The sequence below is a fragment of the Cheilinus undulatus genome, linkage group 5 (assembly GCF_018320785.1).
Source record: "Cheilinus undulatus linkage group 5, ASM1832078v1, whole genome shotgun sequence".
Taxonomy (NCBI): Eukaryota; Metazoa; Chordata; class Actinopteri; order Labriformes; family Labridae; genus Cheilinus; species Cheilinus undulatus.
The window spans coordinates 47,037,189-47,051,122 of record NC_054869.1 but is presented as its reverse complement, the minus strand read 5'-3'; the positions used below and the strand labels follow the sequence as shown (position 1 = coordinate 47,051,122).

General features: G+C 37.0%; 1 protein-coding gene across 10 annotated transcripts in view; it reads left to right on the top strand.

Annotated features, from left to right (window-relative positions):
- Positions 1 to 13,934, top strand: part of LOC121509871 (citron Rho-interacting kinase) — an 85,709-nt gene that overhangs the window by 15,415 nt on the left and 56,360 nt on the right. For all 10 annotated transcript variants that reach the window (XM_041787630.1, XM_041787635.1, XM_041787629.1 and 7 more), the window contains exons 4-8: positions 203 to 322; positions 9,888 to 10,058; positions 10,273 to 10,326; positions 10,467 to 10,520; positions 12,087 to 12,227. In XM_041787630.1, the coding sequence (XP_041643564.1) occupies positions 203 to 322; positions 9,888 to 10,058; positions 10,273 to 10,326; positions 10,467 to 10,520; positions 12,087 to 12,227 (540 nt within the window). The remainder of the gene's footprint in view (positions 1 to 202; positions 323 to 9,887; positions 10,059 to 10,272; positions 10,327 to 10,466; positions 10,521 to 12,086; positions 12,228 to 13,934) is intronic.

Below are 13,934 nucleotides of genomic sequence, written 5' to 3'. Positions count from 1 at the left end.
TATCTTCATCCACATATATCGACATTTTATCGAATTGTTATGAAACAGTTGATTAACACTCCTTGTATTTTAGTCTATGTGTGTGTAGCATGTTAAATAACAGAGTGTTAAAATTGTATCTCCTCTTTAGGAATTAATATAGTCTATCTACTTTTACTACTTCCTTCCATACTGATGGATCATATGCCTTTCTTTGTTTCAGAGTCTAAAGCGTAGCTTGGAGCAGGCTCGAATGGAAGTTTCACAGGAGGATGATAAGGCACTACAGCTCCTACATGACATCCGGGAGCAGAGCAACAAGCTACAAGAGATTAAAGAGCAGGTAGGATCGCATTGTGGGTGTCAGTGGATTTAGATAGCTTCTAATACTGTAGGCTTAGGAACTGAATCCAGGCATAGAAAGCCAAATGATGGATCATCTGTGAAACATCAAATTTAGTAAGACTAAAAGGGGTTTTCAATCACTGAAATATTTTTTCTGTACCAAAAACAAATTCAGTCACCTCTATATTGGCACTGATTTTTTCTTGTTTATTTTTTATTTGTTCGCCTTTTTCAAAGTTCTTCACTGTATTGAATATATGAGGTTGAAATGAAGGTCATTTGTCAGAAAAGAGGTATGTTAAGAGTTCTTCATAATGGCAATGAGAACAAGCAGGTCAAGCAACCAAGGATGCATGTGGGTTGTTGTGGGTGTAATTACAATATTATGTTGCATCAGAATAGCATTGAATGCGTACAGCATTTTTAAAAATGCCCCCTGTTACAATGCCCTTTATTTTTTTTCACCTTTTTCAAAACCAAACTCTTTTTAAAACACAGTACACATAGTCACATATATCATCTACAACTTTCTATCAGGCTTTGAAAATGTTTTGTGTTGAAAATTTTAAAGGGAAGCATTCACCGGGTAGTGAAAGAATTTGTGTAGTTTCACCATTTAATTTGACCCTTTTTAAGTGTAATTTTTTATTGACAAAACACCCCAAAACAAAACCTGAGAAAAGCGCAATATTTTCAACTAAGTTGGTTGTGTAATCCTCCCAGTGTAAAATAATATCAGGTATCTTTTGGGCCATCTCAATGGGATTTTTTTTCCTTTAGAAATACGAATACCATTGATGGCAAAGGAGACATGAGATTTGTAGCACATTCAAGCCTGCCCACAGAAATAGCTTGGCCCCTAAAAAACCCAGTGAATGGGCCCTCCTCAGTTGTGATTGGTTCCCTTAATGAGTGTTGAGTCAGTAGCATTGGTGCTAGCTTTTGTCCTGGCTAACACTTCCCTCATTTTGGAGCTGAAAAGTGTGTCAAACTTTTATTGGGTTCTGATGTTTAATCCCGTTTTTTTTTTTTTTTTTACCCTTTTCATTACTTTTTTTCCTATTTTTGCCGGATTTTTCCCATTTTGACATATTTAGCCTCTATTAACCTGTGTTTGCCACTCTTAACCATTTTTTCACTTTTTAACTGCTTTTCAACACTTTTCCACCCATTTAGCCCTTTTTTACCTTTCTAAACCCATTTTTCCTGCCACTTGCCTCTTTTAACCTATATTTTGCCACTTTTCAACAGTTTTTCACCATTCTCGCACATATGTTTGCCTTTCTTAACCCATTGTTGCTGCCATTTGCCTCTTTTAACCCATATTATGCCACCTTTTGACAGTTTTTCACCGTTTCTGCATGCTTGTCTTTCTTGACCCATTTTTACTGCCATTATACATTTTTTTATTCCTTTCAACCAAAAACAATTCTGCCAATTTTTTTACTTTTTTCTTTTTGCAGTTATTTGATTATTTTTCACTTTAAGTAATTTAATTGCCTTTTACTTTATTATCTGGCATCTTGATTTTTGTGTGCATCATGGCTTACCTATGAAGTCTGGCATTCCTTTCTAAATGTTTCAGTCAGGGTGCCCATCCACATTTTGAACATTAACAAAAAACAAGAAAAGGGTCATTCTGTTTTCATTAAAGGCTTTATTTTACTACTACTACTACTACTACTACTACTACTATTTTTTTGGTTTGTTTAGTTTATTTGATAAGTGATTATTATTCTGGACAAATGTAAAATATGATTATGACAGCTTAAATTCACGATTGACCATGATTTTCCTGACCCCCATTTGGCCAGCCCTCAGAAAGCTCTCCCTTTTATCTCCCCTTATGGGTGGCCTTGAGTACATTCAGCCTTTTATTTATGAAATCTAATGTGATGTGGCATGTTATCGGTGTTAATGTTCTTACATAATCATCATGTGTGGCAACAGTGAGAATAAGCAGTTACAAGACTGACAGACAAGGACAGTAAGTACACAGCATGATAAATCATATTCCTGGTATTATGCACCGTTTAAAAAAAGAGTAATAGAAAAAGCAACCTGTTTTCCACAGCCTACACTTGTGCTGGTTACCAAGCACTGAATACATTGTGCAATGGTTGCTATGGTGATGAGAGCCATATACCTACGAGTGAAGAGAGCACTGATGCAGTGGGCAGGCTGTCGTGATGAGGTGCTGAGGCCTTGGTTCATACTGCTCCAACAACAGATATTTTGACCATCACTTGATTTAAGAGCATGAAATTAGAACAAGTATGCTCAAGAGAAATGCACACAGTTCTGAATAATCCTTTATGTAACAGGTTTTCATAATAAACCTTTAAAGGAAATTATTTTGAACATTAGCATTTAAATCAATTACACTATGCATATAAATTTGAGGAAGTTCCCAGCAACCTTTCACATAAAGTAATATAAAAATGTATTTTTACTAATCAGTCATTAAAATAGGTTTTTACAGCAGGGTTTCCCAACATTTACCATATTAGGGACCCAAATATAGAATGTTCATGTACTTTACGATGGCACACATCAAATATTAAACATATAACTCTTCATTCTATTTAGTATTAACAATAATAATCCACTTTGCTTCATAGAACTAGACAGTGCCAATTAAAAGTATTCACTCAAATGGATGTTTCACCCTTTTGTTGGTTTTATAAATCAATCATGGTGATATAATTTGTTGGTATTTACCCACGCCAATGAAATCGGCAGGGGGTTATGTAAAGGGTTCCGTATCTTTGTTTGTTTGTTTCTTTGTTTGTTTGTTTGTATATGTACAAGATAACTTGAGAACGGAAAGTTGGATCTTCACCAGACTTTCATGGAATATTGGGATAGTGACAGGGAAGAATTGATTAGATTTTGGTGATGATCTGCACACCGGTTCGGTTTTTCTCGCACTTCGAATTTTGAACACCATAGTAATCAATGGGAGCGCAAGTTCTTCAGTGGTGCTGCTTAGGTGTGGGACTGCCGCCTCAGACGGCCATTCTAATTTTTTTTTTTTTTTACAAAAAGAGAAAAACATTTTAAATATCAAAGTAAAAACAGAAATAAAAAAATGTAATGTAAAATAAGTGACTACATAAAAAACTTCACCACCTTCAAGTCACTATTTAGTTGAGTCACCTTTGGCTGCAATCACAGCCCTGAGTGTGGATAGGTCTCAATCAGGCTTGCAAATCTGGACACTAATTTTACTCCATTCTTCTTTTCAAAACTGCTCAAGCTCTGTCAGGTTGCTTGGGGACTAGGGATGTAACGATATGGAAATTTCATATGATGGTTATTGTGACCAAAATTATCATGATTATCATTATTATCACGGTATTGTTGAAATGTGCTCAAAATGTTCCAAAAGTACTTATAAACACACTGAATCATTTAACTAAGTTTAAAAAAAAATAAATAAATAACACACACAATGTACTTTGTTGGCAGAACATTAAAGCATTAACATCAAACATACAAATGTGCGGTAAAGATGGCACCTTACGGCTATAAGAGGTAGCTGCACTTTGTGCAAATTGTAGATAAGATCCAATAATACTTTTCTTTACATTCAGTGCTCAAGACTAGATCTAGTCTTACAGATCTAAGAAAAACTGGTACAGAAAGAACACTTTCACTGTTTCATGTACCTTTTTGTACAATCTCTCTCTTTCGCTCTCTCTTGCTCTTTCACTCTCTCTCTCGCTCTTTCGCTCTCCCTCTCTCTCGCTCTTTCGCTCTCTCTCTCTCGCTCTCTCTCTCACTCGCTCTCTCTCGCTCTCTCTCTCATTCTCTCTCTCTCGCTCTTTCGCTCTCTCTCTCGCTCTCGCGCTCTATCTTGCCATGTTTTCAAACTGCGCACGCATACCAGAGTCTCAGAGAGTGCTGCTCCTTCTTTTTCTATGGTGTTTAATGGCAGCTGGCATCCATGAAGTTGCATTACTGCCACAGAGCGCTGCGGCTTCTCCAGGAATTGAGCAGTATAACCGTGAGTTTTCAAAGTGCGGTAATCAAACACGGTTTTAAAGGTAATTAAAATTTGAAATGGTAATACTAACCATCTCGAATTTTACCACGGTTTATAGTGATACCGGTTATTGTTACATCCCTGATGGGGACATAGCATGAACGGCCTTTTTTAAATCCAGCCACAAATTCTCTATTAGATTGAGGTCTGGGCTTTGACTCGGCTACTCTAGAACATTTGCCTTGTTGTCTTTAAACCATTTTGCTGCTTTCGCTGTATGCTTCAGGTCACAGTCTTGCTTGGATATAAATCTTCTCCCAAGCCCTGAATAAGATTGTCCTCCAGCATTTTCCTGTATTTTGCCCCAATTCCTTTACAAGCCTTCCCTGTGGGGATGCCAAGAAGCATCCCCACAGCATGATGCTGCCACCACTGTGCTTCACAGTGGGGATGGTGTGTTTGTGGTGATGTGCAGTTTGGTGTCTACCAAACATAGCGTCTTGTTTGATGGCCAGACAGGCCACTTTGGTCTCATCAGACCAAAGAACTTTCTTCTTCTTAACCACAGAGTCTCCCACATGTTTTTTGATGAATACTAGTTGAGATTTTGGTAAGTTTTCTGGTTTCTCTTTGCCACTTTTCCATAAAGCTTTGACTGGTGAAGAACCCGGGCAGAAGTTGTTGTATGCAGAGTCTCTCCATCTCAACTGCTGAAGCTTGCAACTCCTTCAGAGTAGTCATAGGTGTCTTGGTGGCCTCTCTCACTATTCTCCTTCTTGCACAGTCAGGCATCCTGATCTAGGCAGATTTAAAAATGTGCCATATTCCTTCCATTTCTTGATGATGGATTTAACTGAACTCTAGGAGATGTTCACTCTTTTCTCTGAGTTGCTTGGAGTGCTATTGTGAGACTACTAGCACCAATTAGCTGGACCTCTGTTGAATTAGGTCAGTGGGTTTATAGGGGGTGAATATTTATACAGTTATTTATTTTACATTATATGTTTTTGTTTCTATTCAGGTTTCTATTCACTCTGACATTGAAGCTCACAGCCCTAAAATAAATGTGATTTTTTTTTTTTTGCCAGCAAATACTTTAAGACACTTTAAGTCTTTTGATATCTAATATTTAATATCAGACCATATTGCTCATTGTTTTTTTACATATCTATTTAAAAATCCTTTTTTAAATTTACATAATGATTTTATGTTTCTTTGCTTTTCCCAGCTTGTTATCTTGGTTTTGAATTCATATTTCTGTTTATATGCTGACAATCTCTTTTAACACAACCACATTTGGCCGATATGGAGATTCTCACTCTCACATCAGATGACTAGAAATTTTAAACCTTGAATGAAAATGTTGGAGAGGGAAACGGTTTGATTGGAGTGAAACAGAGGAAGATAATCTGTCTCTTCAGTTTTATAGAAATAGTTAATTGCTCATGCATATTTTCTGGCTCTGTGTTCCCAGCGGTGCAACTCAGCAAGGCATTTAGACCAGCTTAATCCAGCATTTCATCATGAAAAGCATCTGTCTCCCACGCTCTGTCACATGACTGCTGTGTTTATCTTTCTCATGCAGAAGACATGCAATGTTGGAACAACAAACAGTGGAGATTGTAGATATTTCATGTTCAGCGAAAGCAGTCTCTGCAAACGCTGGTGAGGCCTGCAATCATGTGCTCAGAGAAAATCTCACTGAGGTCTAGAGACTAAAGAAGAATCTTTTCTTGTTCCTTTCTATGTCTAGAGACATCATTTGTGTGGGCGAATTGTTATTTATGTCTATGTGGTAAATGAAGTTGGCCTATCCACATAAGAACATGGGTCATTTGGTTACATCTTTAAGCAAACAGATGGAGTCCCAGCTGATTGTAGCCAACCTCAAATTAATGAAAAACTGCAACTTTTGTCAGCAGCAGTTGCAGCTTGGAAACTGTCTAGCTCAAAAGCTAAATGCTGTCTTTGTCTTTTTTGTCTCAGCTGTGTTTTAAGTTGTAGAAGAAGATAGTTTTTACACGCAAAATTGTGAGTGAAAGACAGAGAAACAAGTCTTACTTCTTCTACAGGGTTCATTGCTTTTCTTTTGGAATTTTCAGAAGGCTGACAAAGTTTAATTATATAAGTGTATAAATGTAAAGCTAGTTTCTTAAACCAAATACATTTGAAAAAGCACTGTGGACTTATGAGTGGTATCCAGTGAGCCTTGTGTGAGTGAAAGACGTTAGTACCAGAATAATTTATGGGCTGGCTATCCAGCTTGTAGAGATATTCATTATTTTCAGACTAAAACTTAACTTAAAACAATACCTGTAAAGTAGTAGTATGTGGGGCAATAAATCATAGGTAAAATATAAAATTCAAATCTAACAACAGTCTAATGCTAGAATTAGCATAAATATATTAATCACAGTTAATTAAGAGTAATAATTAGTGTATTAGTGATTGACCACAAATACTGCCTATTATAGTAGTAAGTAGGGCTGTTAGGGCATTGATGCGTTAACGCTTGTAACACAATTTAATCATATGACTAAGTTTGACCACAAATTCCTCCCGTAGTCGTCCAGCGTGGATGTTTACATGCCTCAGGGTGAAGAGGTGAGAGGGTCAGACACAGCCAGCAGTGATGAGTTAGGAGACAGACTTAGGTCTGCTTAATGGCAATTTTCTTTTTAAAAAGCTGGTGAATGGTAGTTAAAATTAAACCAAAATTGTGGGAACATACTGCAGTGATGAACTGTCTTTACATTGAAGCACACCAAGTCTTCGGGCAAAGTACATCTTTGCTAATGTTAGCAAAGACGCTAACAACAATACAGGATCAAGCCCTGGTCACACCACTCTCTCTTCAGCTGCTCAGATAAATGCTGAAAAGAGCTCCAAAACTTTGAGCAAGTCTTGTTTGTTAACAATATTAATCCAGTGTAGAAATCCGCGGTGGAATCAGCGGTGATGTGATTAACTTGATTAATTTTTTAAGTCAAGTAACAGCACTAGTAGTAAGATATAGTACATAATATCTACCTATCAATTAATGGCTCACGAGCCTCATGTGTTCCCCTATATCTATGGTATACAAAATTTTGAGTCCCTCATCGAACAGTTGATATCTGTGAAGTAATCTTTCCATATTCAAAAAATTTAATGAGGAGTTACTCACCATCTACACCATGAACTAATGGTTTAGTAACAGTTAGTTACTCATTTCTTTCTAAGTAAATATGCTGATTTTTCTGAACTTTATGGAGTTTTTTTTCACGTGCACAAACACACAGTGGTATAGTTTGTATTTGCACATTGACCACCAGCTGCAGCTGCTTGGCCTCAGCTATTGAGACCAGTGTAAAATAAGGTGATAGAAGCAAGTTGATGAAATGTCCATTTTTTTAAACTCCAAAGAGCTGCTAAGTGTGACCTGCCCTACTTTGCCTCTGATTGGCTTGCTGATATTCTTACCCAACCAACATACACAGGGAATAATGAGTAACAAGCAACGAGCCAACTAGAGGTAAAGTAACGCCTTTATCATCATAGTAAACAAAATTGCAGCAAACTAGGAGTGTCAGAGGGTTATTTAGATACTCTATAGGTAGTAAGTCACGACACAACTGACCACACACAAACAAATGTGCATTACGCTAATCTGATAGACACTGGCCAATCAGACCAATTACAAAGTCTCAGAGATCTGTGGTCACACATGTGGCCATAAAGTGTTGGGTGTATGTTCTCACCATGTCTGATATTGTCAACTTCACTTGTTTTAATCGGTGTTGACTGATAGTCAGGCTCTCTGAATGTGGAAGAGTGTTACTTTTTATTAGCCTGACAGACAGCCCAGTGTGCCCATAAGCTGATGGGATGGTTGAAATTAGATCTGAAAGGCTGTGACTGATTATCATTAAACAGAGAATGCTGTGGCTGAGTGTTTTCACCACGTTTCTTCCTGTGTGTCTATTCATCTATTCATTTGTGTAGTTAGTAAATTTTGCACTACAAGTATGGTTGTATTTTCTCTACACGTTTGAAAGAGAACTCACATTACTTGAACAAAAGACACTTAATGGTTTCTATGCTAGCCTTTTATTTGTCTTAATTGGGTTGTTTCTATTGAATGCAGCAAAGGTGAATTGGTCCTATGGTGTACAATACCACCACTGAGGGAGCTCTATTATCGTCTATGGACATTACATATGGACTTAAAAAGGGGTACCCAGCTTGTCACACACTGACGCGTAGGGGTCTTGACCGATCTTCACTAAGTGACAAGTTGGGAGTGAGGATGTGTTGTCTATTGTGTTTTGTTTTACATTTTTTACAAGCATTTCTTTAAAAAAGAAAACATATTTTCTAAAAGTGTTTATTCTTACAATGATTCAGGGCTTTTAATTAGGATATTATGAACAAATTCAGGTCAAACAACATGGCTGCTAAGAGCTTTTTTTCCGCTTAACGCAGAGACTTATAATCTAGTTTACTAATGCTTTTGCAGCTTTTATGGATGTTCGGCCTCCTGTCCTCTCCTCTCATTTCTTTGGGTTTATATGATTGGTAATGCTTTTGTCCTAGTAGCATAAGTTAGCTGGTAATACATTCTTTTCATGTTAAAAGGTATTATAAAGTTTAATGAAGCTTTTATAATTGCATGGTAAATCTATAAGCCTTATTTTACAAGACAAGGCCATGGAAGGCTTGTTAAAAGTATACTGTCTGCTCATAAATGTAAATCTAGCACAAAAGGGAAGGAAATTTGTGTTTGGTAGATTATTTCTTAGTTGTAACGATGCTTCTTGGTTATAAATCTTATACTGTTGGAAAGCCTGTTTATTTCACTTTTAAATGGTGCTACATTCATAAGAAACATGCATTTGTGGGATGAGCAGCAGAGCTGAGTATGTAGGTTGCACCCATGAAAAATCTGCCAAATCTTCTCTGCTAATGCCAAACAGCTTATTCTGCTGTTGACTCTTGTTTTATGGATCGGATGATTGAAGTCTGAAGAAACACGACATGCTGGAAATTTAACAGTCAAACAGGAGCCTCAGTAGCGAGTGGAAGAACCATACATAGCCGCAACAGCCTGGCACCTCCTCCTCATGCTGGTCACCAGCCTGGTCATACACTGCTGTGGTATGGCATCCCATTCTTCAACCAGCATTTGTCGCATGTCAGCCAACGTAGCTGTGTTGGTCACTCTGACATGGACAGCACACCCAAGCTGATCCCACAGGTGTTCAATAGGGTTGAGGTCAGGACTGCTGGCATGCCGTTCCATCCTCTCCACCACTCCCAAATTCTGGAGGTAGTCTCTGATAAACCCCACTCTAGGGCAAGGGGCAAGTGTTGCCATCTTGGAGGATAGCGTTTCCATACTGTATGTGGCACCATTTAAAAGGGAATCAACATGCTTTGTAAGATTTATTGCCAAGAATTTTTGTCACAACAAAGAAATAATCTACCAGACACAAATTTCCAGACTTTTTGTGCTATTATATAAAAGCATTGGAAGTCTCTTAGAATGATTTATAATGGCATTACAAACAAGAGCATCTTGGTGTTCTTTGTGCAGGAGTACCATGCCCAGTTGGAGGAGATGAGGGTTTCCATCAGACAATTGGAGGAGGACCTGTCTGCTGCTCGGCGCCGTAGTGATCTGTATGAGGCTGAGCTGAAAGAATCTCGCCATGCCAGTGAGGAACTGAAGAGAAAGGCTGCTGACTACCAGCACAGGATACTGAAGGTCTTTCCAGTTCTTAATTTAGAAGAAAAGATTAAACTGTCCCTAAACATTATAGGGAAAGAAGAAATGATTTATTTGACACACACTGTACGCATTTTGTGAAACTTCACTGTTTCAAAATAACATTTATTCTCTTTATGTTTTTTTTTTACCTTGCTGTAAACTTTCTATAATCATTTTAGATTTATTTTAAGGGTGCCTTATGTCTTTGCAGGCAAAAGAGCAAGGCAAATCAGAAGCAGAGGACCAGATGGCCAAGTTGGAGAAGGTAGTTTGTTACAGATATTCTAGCTGGCGAGGATAACTAAAATATATTGATATCAAAGCTGTATTCATTGACAAGGATTGAGAAGCTTAATCGTTTTTTAGATGTTTAGACATCATAATGGCTGTATTTTTCTTTCTTAGAGCAATGCTGAGCAGCAGATGAAGATTCAAGATCTTCAAGAGAAGCTTGCCAAGGTTGAGTATTTTTTTACTGGGGAGATTAATGAATAAAGTATGAGCTTGCATTCCCAATGCAAGAGTGGTAACAGGACTTAACACTTAGATGATTGCATAAACTTTGTGTGTACCCTCTCTGACCTCTTCTTTTCTGTCTTTCCACTTCTAAAATTGTGGTCTGCAGTCGTATGTGATCTTTGGCCTGAAAACAATTAAGTTGTCTTTTTGATGTAGAGTTCCTGCCTAATTAACAGCAATCTAACAGTTCTGGTTCATTGGTAAACATGATTTCATCCTTCCTGCTTTTCATAGAGATTAATATTTAAAGCCCATCTTTTCTTCCAAGAGTACATGAGGTTTTAGTGCAGACAGGACCCACACTTGGGACTCAATTAAGGCTACATCATTAAATAATCAGGAGGGTAGCAATGTCTGTCTAAGTGACAGAGTTTAGTTTGTTTAATGTCAGCTATTTTTAGAGCTGCTAGATGAGAGCCAGTTGTTTACATTAAATTATTTCCTTTATTCCTTAAACACATAAACTTAAAAGACCAGAGTATTACAGCCCAGTGTCCCCAGTTTATCTTAGACCTCTTAGCATTATATTGTGCTTAATGGAGGTCTGTCTTTTATTTTATGTATTTTACAGATGCATTGCAAAAAATATGATAGAATATCCTGAAAATGTTCCATTTTTTGCTGTGATTTCATTCAAAAAGTAAACCTTCTGTATATTTTAGATTCATCTCACACACAATGCAATATTGGAAGACTTTTTGTTTTAATGTTGATGATTACGGCTTACAACTTACAGATATAAAAGACCCACGATCTCAAAATATTAGAATATCACAAAACACCAATTAAAGAAAAGAATTTATAAAACAGAAATTCTGATTATCTAGAAAATTATGTTCATTTGTGCACACAGTAATTGGTTGGAGCTACTTTAAACAAATAACTGCACCTATGCGACGTATCATGGAGCCACGTCCAGTCAACTTTCCATGAGTATGCCACATATAGCTTCTGAGAAAAGCCTGCCCTTTCAGCAGTGACCCTCTGTGGCTTACCCTCCTCGGGGAGAGTCTTCTATTTCTTCTAGAAAAATGTCATGTCAGCAGTCTTCCCTGTGGTTGTGTGTACTGAACCAGACTGTAAGAAATAACTGACAAAAAAAATGGACTTTTCTATGATATTCTGATATTTGAGATAGTGGATTTTAGATTTTTGTGAGCTGTAAGCTGTAATTATCAACATTAAAACAGAAAGGTCAGGAAATATTAACTTTGAATGCAATGAATCTAGAATATATGAAAGTTTAACTTTTTGAATTAAATCACAAAAAAATGAGCTTTTTCATGCTATTCTAATTTTTGAGATGCATCTGTACTCTTATCATTTTTTCAGGTTTATATTTATGTAATTTTGTTTTCTCCTACCTTTTATTTAGTAATCAGATTGGGCATGAGCTCATGTAATTTCCACAATATAGGTAGACGAATTGTTACATTTAAGGTTTTTTTTTTTTTAAAGAACACCTGTAAAAGCCTGTTTTCATTGATATTCCTCATTTATCCCCAGTCATTGAAGGCCAGTGCTGAAGCTACAGACCTCCTCCAGACTGTGAAACTGGCCAAAGAGCGCTTGGAGCGAGACTTGGAGAGACTTCAAAACAAGGAAGACTCAAGTGACAGCCTGCGTCGACGCCTTCGTGAGACTGAGGTACATCCTCTGTTTTCACACACTGTACACACAAACAGCTCTTCATATATGTGCTCTGGCCACCTGCCTGTTTTTTCTTGGTGTTGCATGTAGTATGTCATTTTTTGTACCACAACATCAAAAACCTCTTTGTTCTAAGTGTTGCATAAATAAATCTGTCCTGGGTGTCTGAGCACTAAGAGCCCATATGTTCTCTTGTCAACATGTTTTTGCACCTTCTAAGGAACACTTGAGCTGTGACGGAGTGATCACATCAGAGAGTTTAAAGGAGAACATGTGTGTTCATGGGGTTTTGGATCTCCTGTTTTTGGATAGAAATTAAATGGTCTATTTTTGGTATTTCTCACATTTTCATAAAGCTTTTCATGTTAGAGGATGTGACCTTGTGTGAATTAAGAAGTTTTATCTGCTAATATATGAGTATTTGTGTGACCTTTTACTAACTGATTCTTGACTGGCTCAGTAATTCCTGCTTCTGCTTTTGCATTTACCAACTGTCTGTAGACAGCTGTTATTGGAACAAAAACTTTTGGATGTATTCTGTAATGAAGCAGGCCATTTGTTAGACAATAATGTAGTTTAAAATATTAACATAAAAATCAGTAAACTTCTTTCTAATAGATTATCATGTGTTAAACCTTTATGCCAACCACATTCAGGCGTCCCTACACACAAAAATGATCAGTCACTTAAAAAAAAATTAAACTACTGCAACTATAATTCAAAACTATCAATGTAAGTATTTTAGATTTATGATCGGTAACTAAATTTTTTAACTACAGCCAAAGTTTTCAAAAATGACCCCACCCTCATCCTCAGTGGTGACTGGTACTAGGTTTGAGAAAAGCTGTCTTCACTGGGTTTCCTCCCACTTGAAAAAAAAACAAAATAACCCACAATTTGTCTAACTTGGGTTCATTTTTTATTTATCTGTATTTTATTTGATTCTTTTAGAACCAGAGACAGTGAAATAATAAAGGCAATTATACATATGAGAACAAATTTATTGGACTCCCTATTAAAACTTCTTTTTTTGACAGTCTCCTAAGGGCTGTTGAACAGAGCAAGGATTTTTTCACACAGCTTTTCCAAACATCCTGTTTTTATTTTAGATGCTTACATTATTTTACTTTGCACACAGGAACAAGATTGTTTCACAAAAACAACCAAGGTCTATAATTGTTAACTTCCTTTAGAGCTGACCTTTTTGCCCATAGCCCAAACCACTTTTGTTCAATAATGTACTTGCTTGTAAAATCAAGTTAAAATTGAGGGTTATCTTCAAATTTACACACTGCATAAGGACTGAAGGGTTTTAGCTGTCACTGGAGAAAGCATCATGGCAGAAACAAAAGAAATCAGCTTAGACTTAAGAAAAAGATTTATTGATGTTCACAAAGCAGGAGAAGGATCTACAAAGTTATCACAGCGTTTCCAAGTGTCAAGAACTGGAGTGAGAAGTATCATCAAGAAATTCAAATAGAGCCACACAGTCCAGAACAAGCCTGGCAGAGGTAGAAAGAGAAAGATTTCAAAGACTTGAAAGAAAACTAGTGAGAGATGTGTCTAAAGACCCTAGAACAGCTGCTACTAAACTAGTGAATGACTTAGCCAAATCAGGAATTGTAGTCTCAAGGAGACCATCACTAGAACCCTGAACGGGAATGGACTGTGAAGTTAAGGATCAGAAAAAGTCCACTTCTGCAG